Source organism: Macrobrachium rosenbergii, chromosome 57, assembly GCF_040412425.1.
Source record: "Macrobrachium rosenbergii isolate ZJJX-2024 chromosome 57, ASM4041242v1, whole genome shotgun sequence".
Taxonomy (NCBI): Eukaryota; Metazoa; Arthropoda; class Malacostraca; order Decapoda; family Palaemonidae; genus Macrobrachium; species Macrobrachium rosenbergii.
The window spans coordinates 6,761,973-6,782,760 of NC_089797.1; the positions used below are offsets into that span (position 1 = coordinate 6,761,973).

Here is a 20,788-nt window from a genome sequence, read left to right on the forward strand (position 1 = left end):
CTGAGCACCTTATCAGGTCTAAGGGCTTCATCTATCCCTTTCTTAATGATTCCCTGGCTCTTTCTACTGTTCTTCATCCTGCTACTCCCATACTGCTGCTTTTTTGACCAACTGTTACTTATCCCTTCTTATCACATTTAAAAACTGAACAAGCTTTCCACTCCCCTCCAGACTTGAACCACACATTCTATGTTCACACCTTTTCAAATTTTATCTTTGTCAAATGCCCTATTTTTTCTGCAACAAGTAGTTCAGACCATTTGAATCTACTGTAAGATTTTGCTGTCTTAACTAAAGGGGTATTTTCATTTGCCAGTAGTCCAGCTATTTCTTTGTTTCACATATGCTGCAGCTGTTCTCATTGTTATTGCTCCCACAACTCTTGCTTTATTGTCCAGTGGCATCCCAAAGTAACAGAAATGCCCCACCTCTTCTAAAGACCTCCCCATCTATCACAACAGTGTTCTTAATTTCCTTCTCGTTTCTATTTGCTCTGGTAAAACATTTGGCACCAAAAGCCTGTAAAAAATACACGTGTATAATTTGTATCTTTTCTATTTACCATGAATTTTATTTTGCTGAAGCTGATTTTCAGTCCTCTCCTCTCCATTCCACTGTTACACCTTTTGAGCATTTCCACCACATCTTCCAAAGCTTCTGTTGTATGCACTAGGTCATATATACAATGCCATTCCCAAGGGGACTCCTTTCTTGCACTTATTTGTGTCCTTTCCATTATTATGATAAACATCAGAGGGCTAATTCCCAGGCATGGGGCTAACTCATTTGAGTTTTACTGCCCACAGGCCATGAATTTTGGTGGGAATGTATGACAGTGGTAGATGGAACGAAGACTGGTTACACCCCCCTAGGGGTGTCGACTGTTTTGTCAATGCACATTAGTGTAGGGTATTTTAATTAACATAAAGTATCAGATTGTAAAACAATATTTTATACTTCACATTCAATGAGTATTATTTGCATTTTAGAATGGGAGAGGTTTTCAAGTACAGTATAATATTTTATAAATATTTAAGCATGCAATTGTAAAACAATGATAAAGTACTGCATTGATACATCTTACAATTCACATTCAATGTGTGGTAATGTGTATGATACTACATTTACATGCTTATGTATTCTTGACTGAGAGAGAGAAAGTGTGTTAACATGATGTGAGCAAACTCATGAATACATTCATTCACACACATCTGTGTATGCATATTTTGGCAAAATGTTTAGTACACCTCCTGAAGTGGCTCTGTTAATTCGTAAAAGTACTGTATAGGCCTAGAGTAGTGCTTGTGCAACAAAGTGTGATATGAACAGATTTGTTGTTAATACAGTATTGAAAATGCTCTAATCTTAGAGTACTGTACATATTTTATGTGTTTTCCTCCAAGCGTCAAGACACAGATAAGATCCTTCCATCCCACGGTCGGAAGAGTACTCCAAAACTCAGAATTTTTATGAATTTTCTGGCTCATGGATGTCATCCGTCCGAGACATTTTTGAGAGACCTGGCGCTAAATCCGAACTGGAGAAGTGCAACTTATCGAGCTCTTACTGTAATCATATTTCTGAAATCTACCCACATACAGGGAAGACAAAATTTTGTAAGCTAGCAGCTTGAAAGTTTTTCTTTTATTATAATCTAGTTTACTAACTATTATATCTGTGAAAACTACTAGGGAACTGCAATAGTGCACAGCCATAAGTCAAAAGAAATTTATTCAAGATACTGTTAAGAATCCATTAATAAACATTACATCAACTTACATAATTATATACAGCACATACAATACAAAAATAAAACAAAAAGGATTTATCTTAATAAAAGATTTTTCTTATAAAAGTCACTCACCTGTGAGCATGGACTACAATTTCTTCTGATGTGGTGCTATCTCGAGCTACCAGGACCAGGTCTGTAAAGGCAGCACTAGAGTACAGACAATGGAGGTTCTCGCGCATTGTGCTAACCACAGTTGACGGTTTTTGAACCTTGGGCTTGGGCGGGCAGAAAGGCACCTAAGAGAGAGTAAAATTTACTCTATAGCAAAATCAAGTTTATTATAATGCAGAATTTTTTCATCCAAATCTATCAGTCATTAAATGTCTAAAAGCATACTGTTTTATCTAAAAGACAAGACTGGTAGTCGCCTAACAACTACTTCACCTGGATCCTCAGGTGCCCATTAATCATATCCCACACTTTTTTTGTAATATGGAAAAGAATGCAAGATATCAGCAGGGCTTGGAGTCAAGAAGTCATTATATGAGTGATGGGTTTGTAACAAAATACTGAAGTTATTTCATAAGAAATAAGGCTTGTCTAAGACTGATGAGGACCCAATGGCATTAGTAAGGAGGGGGGAGTCATTATAAGTAAAGACAAGCCTACAGTGTATTTGTGATGTAGGCATTAATAACCCCTAAAACCTATACCTCTAAAATGCTGTGAGGAAGTATGAAAATAAAAGAATTAGGAGGGAGAGGAGGATGATTCACCTGAGTTCTATCTTAATGGTAAAATTGTCCCAATGCTATCATCTATTTATGAGTTGCACTCCCAAGAAAAATTGAGCAAAAGTAGATTGGCAGATTAGGTACTTGCATTCAAAATAGTGTACACATCCAAATCCAAATGCTTAATATCCAAAAAAGTAGATGGGAGTCTCATCTTGTAACTAGAACTGTTACCTATGATGCTCTGCCATTTGTCACAGTGTTGTAAGCTCTGAGAATGACTGCCTGAGCCACTAGAAGGCTGTGTTCTTGGAGACTTATTTATCAGACCAATATCAAGAGAAACAGTTTAGCTGTCCTTAGTCTGGGCAGCGGTGTGATCAAGGTCTTGGTTGTGATCCCAGTCAGGGTCTCAACCACAGTCCTTATCTTGATCAAGGTACTGGTCACTGTTTCAACCACGTACGTACACAGTTCCAATCTCAGTCATGATCACTATTTTCAAGCAGAGACTTAGTGTCAGGCAGTCCTCTCTATGAATTATGTTTAGATTAGTTTACACTAGACTTTTCTTACATATGATTAACACAACTTAATATCTCAGGCTATACTGTTTTATTATTCTATTCTTATAGCTTGCCTATTCCCTCTACTAGCAACCTGGTATGGTTTAGATACCTAAGTAATAATCATCCAATAAATATTAATGGAAAATTAAGGTGAAAATGATGAAATAAAGATGAAATAATGGTTAAAACACTATAAATAAAATGCTTCTGTCATTCCTGCTGTAGGGTACAATCTGGGTATTATACTTAGCTAGTAACAGCTCTGCAGGCACATGAAAAGTGAGGCAGGTCACTGATGGGTACCCAAGGCTTCAGGTGGCATGTGTTAACCAACTGATATTCTAATGTTGTTTATACAAAAAGCTGCAGTGTCTAGGACATTCCAAGACCACAAATGTGAGCATGTTTGAGTGACTTAAGTTGTGATGAAATACTAGTAGGCATAATCCTGACTTTAATAACAATATTTTCATCCCTTCATACAGAAATTTAAAAATCCCATTATGAGAAAGCAGCTGAACTTAACTGATTTTAGAAACTGAAGTTAAGCTTTTTTTCCCATGGCACTATTTCATTATCAAGGACACCCAGGCTAGATGTAATGAATGATTGGCTTTCATGGTAACAGAAACCAAAAGCTACTGCACTTGCAAATCTTTTTACTGAGTATACCGTATATAATTTTGATAATTTTCTGAGACTAAATAGGCAAATCAAAAGCAAGGATTACCTTTTTCAGGATTTGCCTTACTAATCTGAAATATTGCAGAGACAAAACAAACCTGTAGAGTAGGTCGCTGGACGCGCTTGAGGCTAGTCATCCAGAAGCGTTGCTGTCTCCGGGATATTAGGGCGGCTCTTATGACGTTGTCAAAAACTTCATTAACTCCAAAATAAGTAAGCACCGACGTTTCATAATAGGGAACACCAATTTCTCTAGCAACTGCTCGACCTTCACATGGCATTACCAAATCACATTCCCTGACAGGTCTGCAACAAAAGCATATTTGATAATTACAGTCCTTCTGACTTCAAATCTAGTTCTCATGGGGTTGGCATACAGAAGAATATAAAAACTACATGACAATATTTCCTATCTTTTAAAATTAGGAAGTGGGAAAGAACATAGCCTACAAGAAATAAAATAATGTTCACATAACAACATACAGTAGCAGTTACTAATCCATTCATGCAAGGCATAATGAAATAAAAAAATTTTCAATATTATTTGCAATTCAAAAGAATGCTTCAAAGCAACAAGCTGATATACAAAATTACTTTTAATAAATTTCTCTTTGCTATCAATGTTCCTTGGTCAAATTTCCCTTAAAACTTTTAACTCAAAAGTAAAGGGTAATGATTACCTAAATTCAGCACTGTATACAGTACAGTACAGTACTAATCAGCTTTCAAGAACAATTAAAAAAAAATTTTTTGTTCAAAGGGGATATTTAGGAACAGACTATTCTATCTGATTAAAAACAAAAACAATAATTATCAAAACTGAATAAGCACACAAAAAATGCATGACAATTACAGCTCTCAGCTTGGAGACCTTTCTCTGGGTGCCCACAAAGTCCCGGACAATGTACAAGGGCTGACACTTTTATGTATCTCTACTGACTCGAGTGACCTAACTGCTTTCTCTCCACACCCTCTTTTGATCTTCCTGACCAAACTATTCAGTGCTTCATTTGCTGAACACCAATTCACAGGGCTGGAGTCAAACAGATCTGTTCTATACTATATTCTCTATTTACTTCCTGAGTGAAGCTAGCTTGATTCTAACCTTTTGTTTGAGTTATGTCAAGACAGTAACAGCTTTGCATTTACTTCATGGAAGTATAAAAGATTACATTACAGAAAAAAATAAAAAAATATTCAATGGGTTAGAAAGCTAGTAATGAACCACAAAAGATACTCACGATTAATGTTAAAGTACAAAAAATAATAGAGAATAAAAAAGGGAAGGCATGATAATAAAAATGAGATCCAAGAGACAGGATGAATGAAAAAAGTAAGCTATACAGCCAGTGAAAAAATGTAAAAAAAAATAACTATCAAACTGAGCCAAGCAAGAGAGCTGTATAAAGATACACATACTTTTTTGTATGATTGTCACCTACCCACTTCATATAGCATTCAGCAGGTTTTGCTCCAAATTACTTCAAGTTACAATTATGATCAAATTCTAATAATCTTGATATATACAATCCTGTGGAGCCCTTGAATTCTATTATTCTATGAAGAGTGACAGATCTTTTGAGTTGGATTAATATTTTGATGACAATCACATATTTACACTGATAAATACATCTGTCAGGTCTAAAGGCAATTTGAATATTTCTAAAAAGGTTCCCTTCCTTCTTCTACCCTTTCCAACAAAAGAGTTGGCAAAAGAAAAGTAACTACCATAATCCCAAAACTGATGATTAAGGAAAAGCATTTCAGTAGGAGATGAACTGTACGCTTTTATAAACAAATTATTTTATACATCATGTACATAATGTATATAAAATCAAAAATAATTTTTTTACATACAAATAAACCACTCAATTTGCTTATGCATACTTGGGTTCCTCCCATGAAGAAAGAATCTCTCACACAAGTTGCATCCTGAAAAGTTACTTATGTAACCATACTCTGGCTCCACTAAGCATTACTGCTTAAGGCATTTGCACTGCTCATGTCATACATTGTATACCTCCACTCAGTGTGGGCAGGAGGAAGGCACTCCCCACAAAATAAATGGTTTGGGTTTCTCAGAATAATGAAACATAAGAGAGGCCCTAAGACATATACAGTCATCTTCATCAAATTTAGTCATATACAGTATTAATAACAATAGCACTTACCTAACGAGAGGTGATCTCTCTTGACAATACCGCAGGTACTCCTCATCTTTGCAGATGTATCTTAGGTCATTCTTACATCCAACTAATAAGATCGGAGTGTTAGGGCAGAAACGTCGGATCTCTGGGTACCACATGACCCGACAGTTTCGCAGAGAAATGGGGTTGGCCACTGAGAAACATAGTAGTACCACATCCGACCTAGAAATGGAAAATTATTACAATATGCTGATCAATTCAAGATTATGAATGATGCTAGAGTGATATCAACCCTCCTGAGGCTCTATAGCTGTAACAAAAAAAAAAAGCAGTTATGTTGCACCTAGTAAATTACGACTTTAAAAATTGTAGTAATATCTTTTTAAATGGTTCATAGAGCTAAAATTTATATGCAATGCTGATGATAACCATTTGCATTGGTTGATGGAAAATTCCTCTAATGCTGGAAGGCAGAAAAGACACAGCCACATCTGTAAACAAACAGCAGCAGTAGCCAGAATAAGGCAACATTTACCAACAGCTGTACAATTTTTTACAATTAACAATTTGCACTATACAATAAGCTAAGATGTCAACAATGGCAATTAAGAATGCAACGCAAGAGTCTAAAGCCACAGTTTACAGAAAGAAAGACATTTTTGTTTTAAAAGAAACACATTTCTGGTTTTAGGAAATAAAATCAAATCCTGTCATTATCCGTCGTCTTTCAAAACCCACCTGCCATAAGCAAAGCGTCGATCTTTATCATGGTCCCCGAACGTGTCCCACAACCGCAGGGATACATTCACACCATCAACTACCACACATGATCGCTCCAAAACCTGAAAACCAAGGGTGGTTACGTCCACTTTCATTGGTAGGGTAACAGAGCTTTGTATATGGAAATGCATCTAGAAAGGATTTTGGAAGATTGAAGAATGCTGATTTAACACCACCCTTAAGGGTATGCCCTCTCTTTTTCCTTCATCCTAATTTTTCCCCTCCTTTTAGGGGGGGGAGGCTAGGCTATATATGGGCTCTGGGATGCCTATCCCATTGGTCTCTACACTTGAAAAATATAACATATTACACCAGATCATTTAAAGAACAAATGTTTATGAAAACAGATGTAATCCATAGCGCATAAGTAAGAGAAATAGTTGTTCAAATCTCATAAAACAGCCATGTGAAACTTTGTTTTAAATATTCAGCCAAACATTTACAACCTTCCAAAACAGAAAAATTATGGTCTATCTGTTGTACAAGATGATGCTTGCATGCAAATTAAACAAGAAAAAATAAACAGTTCTTTTAGGAAGCAACTTTAAAACTTCAACTAAAACCCTAGAATTAACAATGAAGCTTTAAATAAAGCAGAATATCTTAAAATATGCAATTTTATTTTAGAAAATAGTTAATCATAAATGGAAAATAGAATTATGACTTTTTCTTGGCATTGTCCTCACTTGATCTCCTTTGCATCCTGCTAGAGCAGCCAAATAAAATACATTAAGCCAAAAACCACATAAAACAGTAATTTTGACTGATGCATGATTTTAAACACTGATGATTATTCAAAGGCCTTGAAAATGAACTGCAGGTTCCAGATTCTTATTGCGACTTCAGATAAAGAACAAATTTTATCCACAATCACACAATCATCCAATACCACAATGATCCTGTGGCACATAAACATGAGAAGCGCTCGCAGGAAAGATGAAAGGAAAGATCGCAGACACTTGAGCTTTCATCTATGTTTGAAGAGATGATCACAGTAACAGCTGTTACTGTGATCATGTCTTCAAATATAGATGTAAGCTCAAGTGGCTGCGATCTTTCCTTTCATCTTTCTTGTGAGCGCTTCTTACTATCACATACGGACTGTGTTCCATCTTAATTCTACCATTTTTAGTGCAAAGGCTGTTGTGCACATACACATATAAGAACTGTAAATCATAGACATTATTCCTGACATGCAATACCATCATTGCATAAGAAAAAATTTCAAAGCCTACATGAGGAAGTCAATAAGAAATAAATCTTCGAGTTACAGTGACTCCCTGCAATCTATTAAACTTGGAAGATATACCTTTTAAATTATCTACATTATATGACAGCTGACTGAAAACAGTTGATTATTCTGTCCCCAAATTGATTACTCTGTCACCAAATTGTTGCATCAAAGGGAGATGCAACTCTGGGGTGGATACCAGTTTAATTCTTTGAGGTACTAGACCAGATGCAATTTTGAAGACACTGTCAATGCTTAAAGGCAAATGGCCAAGTGAAGAACTGGGGACAAACATCTACTTAACAATGGGGAGCTTCACTACTAAAGATTAGTATAGTAGGTGCAGCCAAGGGCAAATCAATTTAATCTGATTAACATAATATGCCAGGAACAACTTTGGGAAAAGATACTTATTGAACCCTTAGAGGATAACCAGGTTCACAGAAACTTGCAGAAGTTATGGTAGCTCACTGGTATCACTGGCAACTTCTACTTGGTTGGTCTTGAATTCAAATCTTGCTCAGGTTTGACAGGTTCTCTCTGATACTGTACATGACTTTTAATTTCCCTGTAAGCTAGGAACGGAGGTTACAAGGCCAGAGGTCTGCCTGAAGAGTCATCAGTAGCCACTGCCTTGTTCATCAAAGTCTCCCATGGGTAGAAAGGGGACTTGTGTGTGGATCATTAGTGTGTACTATGTTCAGTCTTTAGACCACTGTGCTCAAGTGCAATGACCTATCCCTTGCCTCTGTTACTCATTGGTGCCCTTAAAACATTTTAAACCATTGAGCGTTAAAAGTCAGGTGCAGCTCTTGAGATAAACACATTTTAATCTTTGGTGGGTAAATAGACTATCTGAATTTCTCAATGTTACAAACAAGACAAAAGAACAATTATGAAAACAGGGGTATATGACACCAAAGACAGGTTAATTGTGATGTCTTGGTTGATATCAACCACAGATGTGATATGTCATTTGAGAGAGAGAGAGAGAGAGAGAGAGAGAGAGAGAGAGAGAGAGAGAGAGAGAGAGAGAGAGAGAGAGAGAGAGAGAGTTCAAAATAGCAATTCTGTTTGTATGTCCATGTCTCTCGAAAATGCTATTTTGAAACAAGTTGTGAAACAAGTCACATTTAAAAATATACAATTTTTTGGAATATCTGCGTACGATTTCATTTTAATTTCTCTGAGAGTGTACATGTGTTCATGTGTACCAGTTAAGTTGATTAACAAGATATTATGTAAACATCCTGCATTAAGTTTTAGAATACAAGTAACATTTACAGTATAAGGCCTGTGTAATACCAATAAGGTATCCATGCATTACATAACATTTTTTATAAAGAGAGAATAACACTGTTAAAGAATGAAATCCAATTGCGCAATACTCAGTTAGTCTAGGTTTGACTGCGCCTTGCCAGTCAAAATATATATGACAGCATGAAAATGACCTGTATAATAATGTAATTATATATATATATTATATAAAGTGTTACAAAGTTTCCTTAATCTTCAAAGGATAAAGAAATTTCGTACAATAATCTCGAGTCAACTCGCTGACATAGTTTTAGACTACCCTAAATTTGAAATAACACCACTTTGGCTAAGGACCTGGTCTTTGGAAACTACCTTGTCGATGTGAGTAGGTTCAGACTCATCTGGCATACCTTCTGATGAACTCAAGTCTTCTAGGTAATAAGCCACGTTATTTATTTTGTTGGGGACAACTAAAAATATTTGGATATTCCTGCCTAACATTTTGGTTGTGTACACACACACACACACACACACACACACACACACACACACACACACACACACACACACACACACACACACACACACACCGAATATAACCTGAATAAATTCCATCTCAAAAAGTGCTGCTAATAATATTTGGCGCCATGTGCATGAGCAAGAAACAATATAATATTAATAACTAAGGAACAGTACCAATCAACATAAATTAAGTAAAGTCTTCTGTTGAAAAAGTCTACGGGATTTGGACAAGACGTTTCACTTTTACCAAACTCTTTAGTATTAAGGGCGGTTATACAGTATTATGACAAAAAAAATTATTAATACAATCACTAACTAACGAAGCAGGCTTCATCAGACCAGAATGCCCACACATAAAACATGATAATATATAAGAGTTACGTAATTCTCCAGATCTACTGTAGGGTGACTGAATGAAAGTTCTTTTGTTCACATCTGATTGTGGATTGTTATAAAATTAGGTTTTTCCCCATTACTGTTCTGTATTTGCAAACCACGTTTCTTAAGAACCATCCTAACTTCATCTTTCTAACCTAACACAACATACAGGTTTTGCAATCCTTCCCAGGGGCGAAAACTTCACTATGAATATATCACGAAAAGTAGAGCAGAATTTTCACATCAGTTGTCAAAGAATAATAGTAAATCTACATCTATAGAATACAGGATCTTGTTCATGAGTAATGAAGCCTGCCTTTTCCGACCGAAGGGGTCAATTTTCTATCAATGGTAACGTAAATTTTTGTGGATGGTTTCACTCTATGTATTTGGTCTTTACCTTAATTTACTTCTGTTATTCACAGCTTTTTCATCTCTTTCCATTTAAAATTATAATTAAAAAAAAACTACTTAATTTTGAAAATTATAAAGACATAAGAGCCATTTTAAACCAACGTATTTGTATCAGTAAAGTTTTCAATGAGGCATTTTGGCCATTTTCATGGAATTTTCGGCTTCCGTGCTTTGCGCCGTGACGCGGATTTCTCTCCAACATGTTGGACACATTCTTGACAGCCACACGTACAACAAAGGGAGTTCCACAGGAGTTCAATTCCAGCAAGCTCAGGTATATAAATTTTATATCCGAAAATAGATTCCACACCGAAAGGTCCGTTGTTTAACATGTAAGTCTTGCCTCAAAGAGTTGGGAGTTGGAAAAAAATGATTGTTTTTAAACTTACCGTTTATTTATTAATCAGTATTTTTTTTTATTTGCATTTACAAGCAGATGCCTTGGGGCTCGGCATTAGCCGAGTGGCTGTGGCAGCCAAGAATGTGCTTCAAGTAAGTGGGAGAGAAAGCAAAGTGGAGAAGCAACACGCGGAAGCGAAGCTCACAACATGGCAGGTCCTGTAATGACACAGTGCCAAATCCCACTAATATGTATATGTATGTATGTATGTATGTATGTATGTATGTATATATATATGTATATATATGTGTGTGTGTATATAATATATAAACACATATATATGTGTGTATATATATATATATATATATATATATATATATATATATATATATATATATATATATATATATATATATATATATATATATATATATATATAATATATTAATGATTAATGACTAAGAGTAACAAAACGTTCTTTAAGGATGAGAATAAAATGAGATCCTTCTCTTGTGTTTGTAAACCTTAGTATACTGTTGTAAACACGCTTAAAATACTTCGGATTTACAAAGACAACTGTCCCCAATTTCAGAGGGAATTGAACGAGAAAAAAAAATGTTACGAGGACGAATTCTTCTGATCAGGTTCCTGCTTGCTCTTATGACAACCCGACATTCTGGTTTGTTGCGGTTATGCTGGCCAGCCCCTACTCACTGGAGGGCCTTAATCCTGGGAGAGGGTCATGGAGGTCAGGTATTTGGCATTCCATTAATCCCCGGAATAAGTCCGGATTGTTGTTAGCTTCCCTGACGAAGCTGGAGAGTTTACTTTATTTAGCTGATTTTATCCACATCAATTAAAGGATTTTTTCCGGCTACCACTGGTATCGAGTTAATAAGGATCCCTGTGCAACCCTGCAGCACCTAACGTTATTGCTTCTGTACAGGTTCCTTAAAATTCAGTCTGTGGTCATAATCCAAACAATATGTGGTTCTGTACAGGTATCAGTTTACTTTCCTTAAAATTCAGTCTGTGGTCATAATGCAAACAGTATGTGGTTCTGTACAGGTATCAGTTTACTTTCCTTAAAATTCAGTCTGTGGTCGTAATCCAAACTGTGTGTGTAGCTATTGTACTGTTTATATTAACAATAACGGCTCTTATGAAACAAAAGAAAGAAAACGGCATAAGAGCTAAGTAAATAGCTGTTTTCACAAAAGGAAGAAAAAGAACCAACTGGGTCTACACCTCCGTAGACTCCCAGAATGGGTAAAAGATTCTTGATTTCTCGGGAGAGAAAAGCGAAACTAATCAGTTTAACTTCATGACAACAAGAATCAACCACAGTGAAATTTCTTATTGCTCTGTTTAGTGTCAACACATCAGCCTAAAGGGTTGTCTTCCTTTGGAAAGTGATGATAAGCCATCAGGTTAAAGCAAAGTGCAGCTATGAAAGTAGCCCGCCGCCTATGTTCATGAGTTGTACTAGAAAGGATTTCTTTGATAGTGAAACTGGATTCATTTTCAGCTGAAGCATAAACTCTAACACACAGCTCTTAATTGAGTATAAGTAAAATCGGATTAATTTTCAGCTGAAGCATAAACTCTAACTCACAGCTCTTAGTTGAGTATAAATAAAATCGGATTCATTTTCAGCTGAAACATAAACTCTAGCTCACAGCTCTTAGTTGAGCATAATTATACCAATGAAAGACTGACTTATTCCTTTTCCAAAGATTAAAAGCCTCCTGTTTCTCCAAGTAAACATGTCTACAACAATCGTCGAACCATGAATTCGCCTGTTTATTGACAAATTTGCATTCAAAGGAACAATAGGCTAACATTCTAATACAACTGTGACCAAATTAAAAGTGAAAGATCGTTCAACATTTCATTCTATTTGATATTCACTTTACAAGAGTATGACACATCAGGAAAGACTTGCACATATTTAATCATTAAAAAAAAAAATCCATGATCAGAAGTACCAGTTATTGGACCCATAATCCTGGTTATAACATTTGGAAAATCGGTGAATACCAGATCCAAGAAATTTTCAGACTTGAGTGTGGCCTCATTTATAATTTACTCACAGCTATTTTCTGAACTGAAGCTGAAAGCTCTTATGCTATGGCAGTCAGCAGGAGGAACAGAATTCAACCAAGTCCTAAGGTGAGAACTGAAATCGCCAATAAAGAAAAAAAAAGCATATTTATCAGTTTCCTGTATCTTCGACATCATGATGATAAGGCAGTCAAGAGTAACATCCTGTGCGTCTGGATTATGACAAATGGAACACAAACGGAAGTTGTGCCAGCACAGACCTTTACAACCTGCACTTAAGGCAACTATGTTCAAAATGTCTTATGGGAAGCTGTGTACCTATTTCTAACATAGTCTGCCTTGGCCATAGGAATAGCATTACAGTAAGTAGTAACAGTTTCTTGAAGTCTGGAATAAGGACCTCGGATAAGTGCGTTGTTTGAGAAGCTAAAGTTTCTGTTCTTAATGCACCAAACTGTCCGGAGGCAACTACAAGGTCACTAGTAGTCACGAATATGAACTAACAGCAGCACATAACACGACATCTGCAAGGACCAAGATTTTCCTTAACATCTCCACTCAGTATTAGATACATATATATATATATATATATATATATATATATATATATATATATATATATATATATATATATATATATATATATATATATATATATATACCTAATTATATATGTATATATTTGTTTGTATATATATACACACAAATATATACATATACAATTAGGTACTGTCTATTAAAACACCCTGTATTTCTTTGACCTGACAGTGAGATATGTACTTGGCAACCAGTTGACTTTGGTGGGTCGTGGCCTGGGTGGGGAAGACCCTGAGGCAAACAACCTCAATCTAAAGACCTTACTGGAACCATACCCTCTAAAGGAAACTGCGTCCATGGGGAAACAGTATGTACAAATAATTTACATCCCGGAGGGGAACAAATCAATAACCTGAAAAATTAACAGCGAAAAGAAGCCAGGAGACTAGAAACAAAAATCCACAATATTGCAAATGAGTGCAGGGACTCACTTCCTTGTAGATCCTGTACTGATCGATGGCGAAGACGGTGGGTACATGGGTGTTGAGCAGCTGCGACAGGGAGAACTGCTTGTTGCAGGCCCGGGCGCGGATGAGGCGCGTCTTGCCCACGGCCGTGTCCCCCACAACCACACATTTCACCAGCTCCTGATGCGGTTGTTCATTATCCATGGTAACCACCCATTATCCTAGGCATGCCTGCAACGAGAACCGGGATAAACATTAGAACATTGCTGGATATATGTGTTGAAGAGAAAGAAGATAAGATGGAATATATATTACACACATTTTTTATATATATATATATATATATATATATATATATATATATATATATATATATATATATATATATATATGTATGTATATGTATATTGTTGAGGATGTATGGTATAAAAGATAAGTTGTTGAACGCAATGAAAAGTTTTTATGTCAGAAGTGATTCGTGTGTAAGACAAGAGAGTGACTGGTTTAGTGTAAAAGTGGGTCTCGTCCCCAGAGATCTTTAATATCTACATGGGTGGAGTCATCTGAGAAGCCGATGATAAGACATTAAATGTAAGTAGATGGGCTGATATTTGCAGATGATACAGTATTGTTTGAAGATAGGGAAAAGAAAATTTCAGTACTGAAAGTGTGAAAGTGTTGGCATGAAGAAAGTTGAGGGTAAATATCAGGTTATGATGTTGCATGCACAACAGGAAAGTAGAGCAATGAATGTTGTATGGATAGTGGAAGAATGGATGATTACTGAATAATACGAAGAGAAGATTCATATAATGGGTGAAGCAATAAGATAACTGCCATTACTAAACACAGTCACAAATTTAGACCGATAACATTAAACATGAGATTAAAAATGTTGAACTTAACACTCACAAAACTCTTAGAACAAAACATAAATCGACTGACTACGATGAAAATAAATGGAACAAAATTCTGTCACTCCTCTACAATATAATATGATCTCTCGACATTATCATCATGGTCATCATCATCATTATTATTATTATTATTATTGTCTGTAGTTGTAGTAGTAACAACCTATTACTCCTCAGTGCACTTCAGTTGCTTGAATGATAAGTCATTCTTCAGTTGATAATTATACAACACTTCAGTAAACATCTGCCTGAACAATTAAAAATGTAAAAACTGGGATTTTCAAACTTTACATCCTTTAGAAAACTTTGCATTTCTTTATTAATAACGTTTATGCGCAAGTCCTGAGTTTATGGTAACAATTTCATACTCCAGTGTCAAATCACAACACCTTGTTTTGAAAATATAAAGTTTCGTGTCGATGAACAATTTTTAAAATGATGAACATAGTTGACCGCGTTTTAATATTCAAACGTTTGTGTGTGTGTGTGTGTGTGTGTGTGTGTGTGTGTGTGTGTGTGTGTGTGTGTGTGTGTGTGTGTGTGCGTGAGTGAGTAGTTAAAAGTTTCATCTATTCCGTATCTTGTACCCCATTGTAATGAATCACGTCTATTGATCTAAATAGTTCTTGTTAATTATTGTCTATATTTAAATGTTATTTTCATCATTGTTTTTTTTAATTATCTTCTCTAAGCTGCTTTTCTCATTTTTTTTCATTTATGCATTTTATTCACAAGGGAAATTACTTTCTCACCTTGTGTACATAATAATAATAATAATAATAATAATAATAATAATAATAATAATAATAATAATAATAATAATAATAATAATAATAATAATAATATTATTAATAATAATTTTGAAGAACCACCATTTTTTCCATCTTAAAATAAATTCCAGAAGTGCTTTTTTTTCTTTCCGCTTATCAAGGCTAACCTTCCCGGAAATTTTAGTTAAAATTACTTTTGAATTTTTAGATATCATTCAAATGACCCAAAAGAGAAAAGAGCGGGAGGTAAAAGAGGGTGAACAGATGGTAAAAATTAAGGGAGATAAAAAGAAGTGGAGAGGGGGAAGATAAAAGCAAAAATGAGTAGAGATAAGAATAAGAAAAGGAAGATCTTTTGACGCGACCGCAAGGTTTAGAATCGAAATGACATTTCAACCGGACGAGAAGGAAGGGTTGACAATAATGAACAGGTAAAAATGCGCCGAAATTTCTTCGGCGCAGTCGAGTTTTCTGTACATCGTATAATCACGGCCACCGAAAACAGATCTGTCGTTCGGTGGCCTCGGTATAATGCTGTATGAGCCGTGGCCCATGAAACTTAACCAAGGGTCGGTGGTGGCTTGTCCTATATCGTTGCCAGATGCATGACTATGGTTAACTTTAACCTTAAATAAAATAAAAAAAAATTGCTAAGGCTGGAGGGCTGCAGTTTGGTATGTTTGAAGAATGGAGGGTAGATGATCAACATATCAATTTACAGGCCTCTAGCCTCCTCAGTAGATTTTAAGATCTGAGGGTGGACGGACAGACAAAGCCGGCACAACAGTTTTCCTTTACAGAAAACTAAAAATTATTAAAACAGTTTTATTTTAGTAGTAGTAAACTAAAAATGATTAAATAGAACAGACATTTTGAACATTTCGATGGGATATTTCACCTAATGGACGTTTAGCCGAAAATTTCAAGAATGGTGGTGGTAATGCCATCAGTGGACATCACGTGGTGCACCGTTGGCATTACTAAAGGTTGTCTGCAGCATCTGTTCGGCCCTAGCTGTACCCACTTTTTAGCCTTTTACTTTATCTCCATTTTCACTTCCTTTCTTCAGTCTAGGTGTCCAACCTTCCTCATTATTACTTCTTAGCGCAAGTGTGAGGTGGTCTCCCATATTCACCTTTAAATAGAACCTTGCACTTCATCTCATTTATTTTCTAGGTCTCTCTATCTTGCTGTCTAACCACCCCAACTCCCTCTCTCTTCACTTTCTTTAGCGCTGCATGGTTAAAGTTTCCCCAGAACATTGCTTTTTAGCTCAACATTCCATGAATCCAATTCTCAACATCCGAACTGACAACTTTCAATTTTAATATGTCACACTACCTTAACGATAATAAGTAAAAAAAGATAAAAAGCAAAAGTTAAAAAGATAACAGTCAGAGGAAGTTGCATCGATTGTCATACAATGCAAGAGTAAGTACCCAGCTGATGCTTGCTGCAAGTGCACTTCGTTAGAAAGAAACTGGAACAGATGGTGCTTAGATAACACGCGGCATGAGTCATGAACATTTTAACTGACAACTAAAGACATCAATTGAAAGAAAAGACTTTGTCATCAGCGCTTCAAAACTTGAGGCTTCCTGCTTTCAAGCACCACTGGTGGCTCTGTGATGGGATGTTTGACTCTGCGACATTAGGAAATTACATTAGAAACACGATATTTTATTAGTCTCTAGTACTTGTTCTACAGAGTTTTAGCTTTCATGCAGTTGTGTTTTCATTTTATCGTTTTACGTTTTGCTTTAAAAAAGTATATAGCAAAAATAGAGGAACATTAAAACTTCCATTTGGCGAAATGTTCTTCGGTGCTTCGTCTATCGGCCAAGTGTCCGTTAATCATCATTCCGGCCGCGAGAGAGTTGTAGGATAAGACAGTGAGTCATGAATAATAATATTGTGTGGAACAGTTGATGTTTGCAGATGATAAATTACCGACTGGCAATGAATGTCAATACAGATGGTGGTGGAAAGTAATTAATTGCACGAGTACTTCGAAGTATACAGAATACCAATACGTGGACGCTAAATGGCAATAAAAAAAAGCTGAAGTTCTTGAGATGAACTTTCGTGTCGTAGGTATGACGTTAAAAAGGAAAAAACTTGAAGTTCTTGATATGAACTTTTGTGTCGTAGGTGTGACGTTAAAAAGAGGCGAAAATATGAAATATCACAAGGAAAAGGCGAATAGCCAAATTTTTCAAGCACTCAAAGGAGACGCTATCGAACAGAAAACGTCAGATTGCAAAGATCATCAAGGTTGTAAGTCCTATGAATGAGTAACTGCCTCTATGAATACACTTTCAACGTCCTAATATTTTACATTACTAAGATTATCCTTCTGACTTGCACTTTCACTGTCATCATTAGCTCATCTTTTGCCAAGCTACAGAATATACCTATCCCATTGCCAAACAGAATGGTACTTACATAACTAGAACTACGCTGGGAGGCAGAAAGCCTTCTTCTCTTCAGTGGGACGGAAGGCTCGAGAGGCACTTCTTGAATGCTCTTGTAACGAGTGCGCGTGCAGTGAACCCGAAAAGTGCTCAAAGGACGCATACCTCCGCCACCGAAAAAAATAATGCATCTTGCAGCATCTTCTTTCGGATCCATCGCAATGTTTACCAAAGTCTTTATCCCCACAAGCCAAACATTAAAACCATTCTAATGAAGCCCATCCAAAAGTTAATAATAAACAATACCCGTCCAAATGACCCATCATCAAAGCATCTGACATTACAATCATTTTCGAGTGAAATTCTTAAGGAAATAAAACCGAAAAATGAAAAACGCTCAAATAAAAATTGAAAGTAAACAAAACGCTATATAGAATTCCCACCGAAAGTTTATCTTTCGCAAACAAATCTTTCGTAAAGTCCTCTTCAAAAAGCCCCCGAAAAACAAGCATGCAACATGATTCGGAGGACGAAAAAGTATAAAGAAAAAGAAAAAGTGAAAAAAGGCAGACAGCTTCCACGTGCGAATGTGACTGTTGATATAGCCTTATCATGCATTCTAAACAAAACACACCTGGTTCAACAGGTGATGCTGATTTAATGGCGTTTCGATTTTATCCTGTTTATTTATCTATTTCTTAATGTTACTTATTTCTAAATTCAAGCAATAGAGTAAACGGGAATTCATTACCAACTGAAATTTGAAAGGCTTATATATATATATATATATATATATATATATATATTATATTTATATTATATGTGACAGGAGCCCTTGGCATACAGATCCCTTGAGCATCCGTAGGGCTAACGACCTCATCCCAAAAATACTCGCTGAAAACCTGGCTTCTTTAAGAGGCAAAAGGTAAACTATATATACATATATATATATATATATATATATATATATATATATATATATATATATATATATATATATATACATATATACACACATATATACACACACACATACATACATACAACCGTAAACGTTTTCTATCAATTCTCCAGTACCCGGCGTGTTACGTTACTCGATCCAGATATGACGTAAGTACAAAAGATCATTATTCATAAAACCGTCACGTGAATTAATAATACAGGTGAATATGACACTGACAACAAATGCTAAGGATTGTAATAAAAAAAAACTCGTATTTACGGTAATATATTAGTGATAAAACGAGATATGTTGAAAGAATCGTGTTAGAAGAAAGGCACCGAGTTGCATCACACAGCGGTCGATGTTTTGAGAGAAATGTTATTAATATACTTTCCTAAACCAGGCTACGAAAAGGAACCGCAGTATGAAAATGCAAGGTCGAACGTGGGATAATGGTCGTGTACTAAACACTTACAGCTTATGCCTGGTTATTGCGCCGATCAGAAAATCTAACGCAACTGTTTAACGATAAGAGTCCTATATAGACATAGAGCAATTACCGTTTCCATGTAAACCTTTACTTTTCATTAAATGTGTGTTCGTGAATTAAATGTAATTTATGTTGAAAAATTTGTGTTAAATGTATCGGGAAGGTAAAAATCAACTCCATTCTTCCTCAAGTGCTTTGCTTTGTTTGGAGACAAAGAAAAAAAATCTCGAATCATGCAACTTTTGAGTTGATTTTCAACTTTTTAGGGTTTCCCCCGTGCTTCTTGCAGGTTACAGTCCCGTTTTCTTTAGCCATTCTCGATTATTCCAATACAGATTGTGTCGTCATTCAATTTTCCGATTATTTACCTTCATCTTCTTTTGTAATAAACGTTACTGAATGTTTACTTTATAAAAACTGCCACACTTTTATTACATTCTCTTTTTAAGTGAACCGCGTGAAAGAAGTGAGTGAGGGATAAAGCGGAATTCAATCATTCAAGAATCACGGAGGTCATTGGTGAATGAAGGTGATGTAGAGTAAATCGAAGTCACGAGTACGTAGGAGAAAATGGTTATGATTGTGAAATTTATTGCAATTGCTGAATTATTACATAGCATAAATCAAATTTCAGATAATAACGTCTATTTTTACCGAGAAAAATATCACGAAAAAGAAAGAAACACTGATTTAAATAAATATCGCTCGTGGTTGAATAAATAACAGTTGAAGTTATGAACAAATAAGAAGTAATGACCAATAAGGCTTCATTGTTGAACAAATAAAATTGAAGACGCAAGGTCGCACAAATTAAAGGTATGACAAATAGGGCTTCACTGCTGAACAAATAAAAATGGAGGTGAAAGGCTGCACAAATAAAAAGTCCTGATAAATAGGGCTTCATTGTTGAACATACAAACATGGAATTGAAAAGATGCACAAATAAGGCTTCATTTTCGAACAAACAAGTGTAGTGGCTGAACATGTAAAATACAAATAATATACTGCGGAAATAATATACTGTACCTCTTGGTTGACGAAATAAGGAATTTCTGGTTTACCAAGGTTGTGATTATTATGAAATGACAACTCCATATTTTCGTCGTGTTATTTGAGCTTCCAGACGACCTAACATATTTAAAGTTCGTCTGTTAGAATGTCCCTCTGCCTGATCTTAACTGCTTTATTTTGTGTAACTCTTTTCACCGTTCGTTTAGCCCTAGCAAAGTTGTTTCAGTATTGCTATTTTATTAAATTTATCAAGATTGGCTTTAGAACCACACAGTCCCTGAGGAAAATGCCCCATGGACACCTTAACAAGTTACCTCTGTACTGTACAAACACGAGGGTATTAACCTGCATTGTCTTCAAAGGACCTGGTATCTCCCCCTTCAGACAGAG

At 35.7% G+C, this 20,788-nt stretch overlaps 1 protein-coding gene and 1 long non-coding RNA gene across 13 annotated transcripts in view; one reads left to right on the forward strand and one right to left on the reverse strand.

Moving 5' to 3' along the window:
• LOC136836938 (uncharacterized) overlaps positions 1 to 20,788 on the forward strand; it is a 235,111-nt gene that overhangs the window by 68,709 nt on the left and 145,614 nt on the right. The gene's annotated exons all lie outside the window — the stretch shown is intronic.
• Positions 1 to 20,788, reverse strand: part of RhoBTB (Rho-related BTB domain containing) — a 137,388-nt gene that overhangs the window by 44,434 nt on the left and 72,166 nt on the right. For all 12 annotated transcript variants that reach the window (XM_067101456.1, XM_067101454.1, XM_067101453.1 and 9 more), the window contains exons 2-6: positions 13,881 to 14,087; positions 6,605 to 6,708; positions 5,891 to 6,088; positions 3,818 to 4,025; positions 1,865 to 2,028 (exon numbers count right to left, since the gene is read on the reverse strand). In XM_067101456.1, the coding sequence (XP_066957557.1) occupies positions 1,865 to 2,028; positions 3,818 to 4,025; positions 5,891 to 6,088; positions 6,605 to 6,708; positions 13,881 to 14,060 (854 nt within the window). In that variant the 5' untranslated portion in view covers positions 14,061 to 14,087. The remainder of the gene's footprint in view (positions 1 to 1,864; positions 2,029 to 3,817; positions 4,026 to 5,890; positions 6,089 to 6,604; positions 6,709 to 13,880; positions 14,088 to 20,788) is intronic.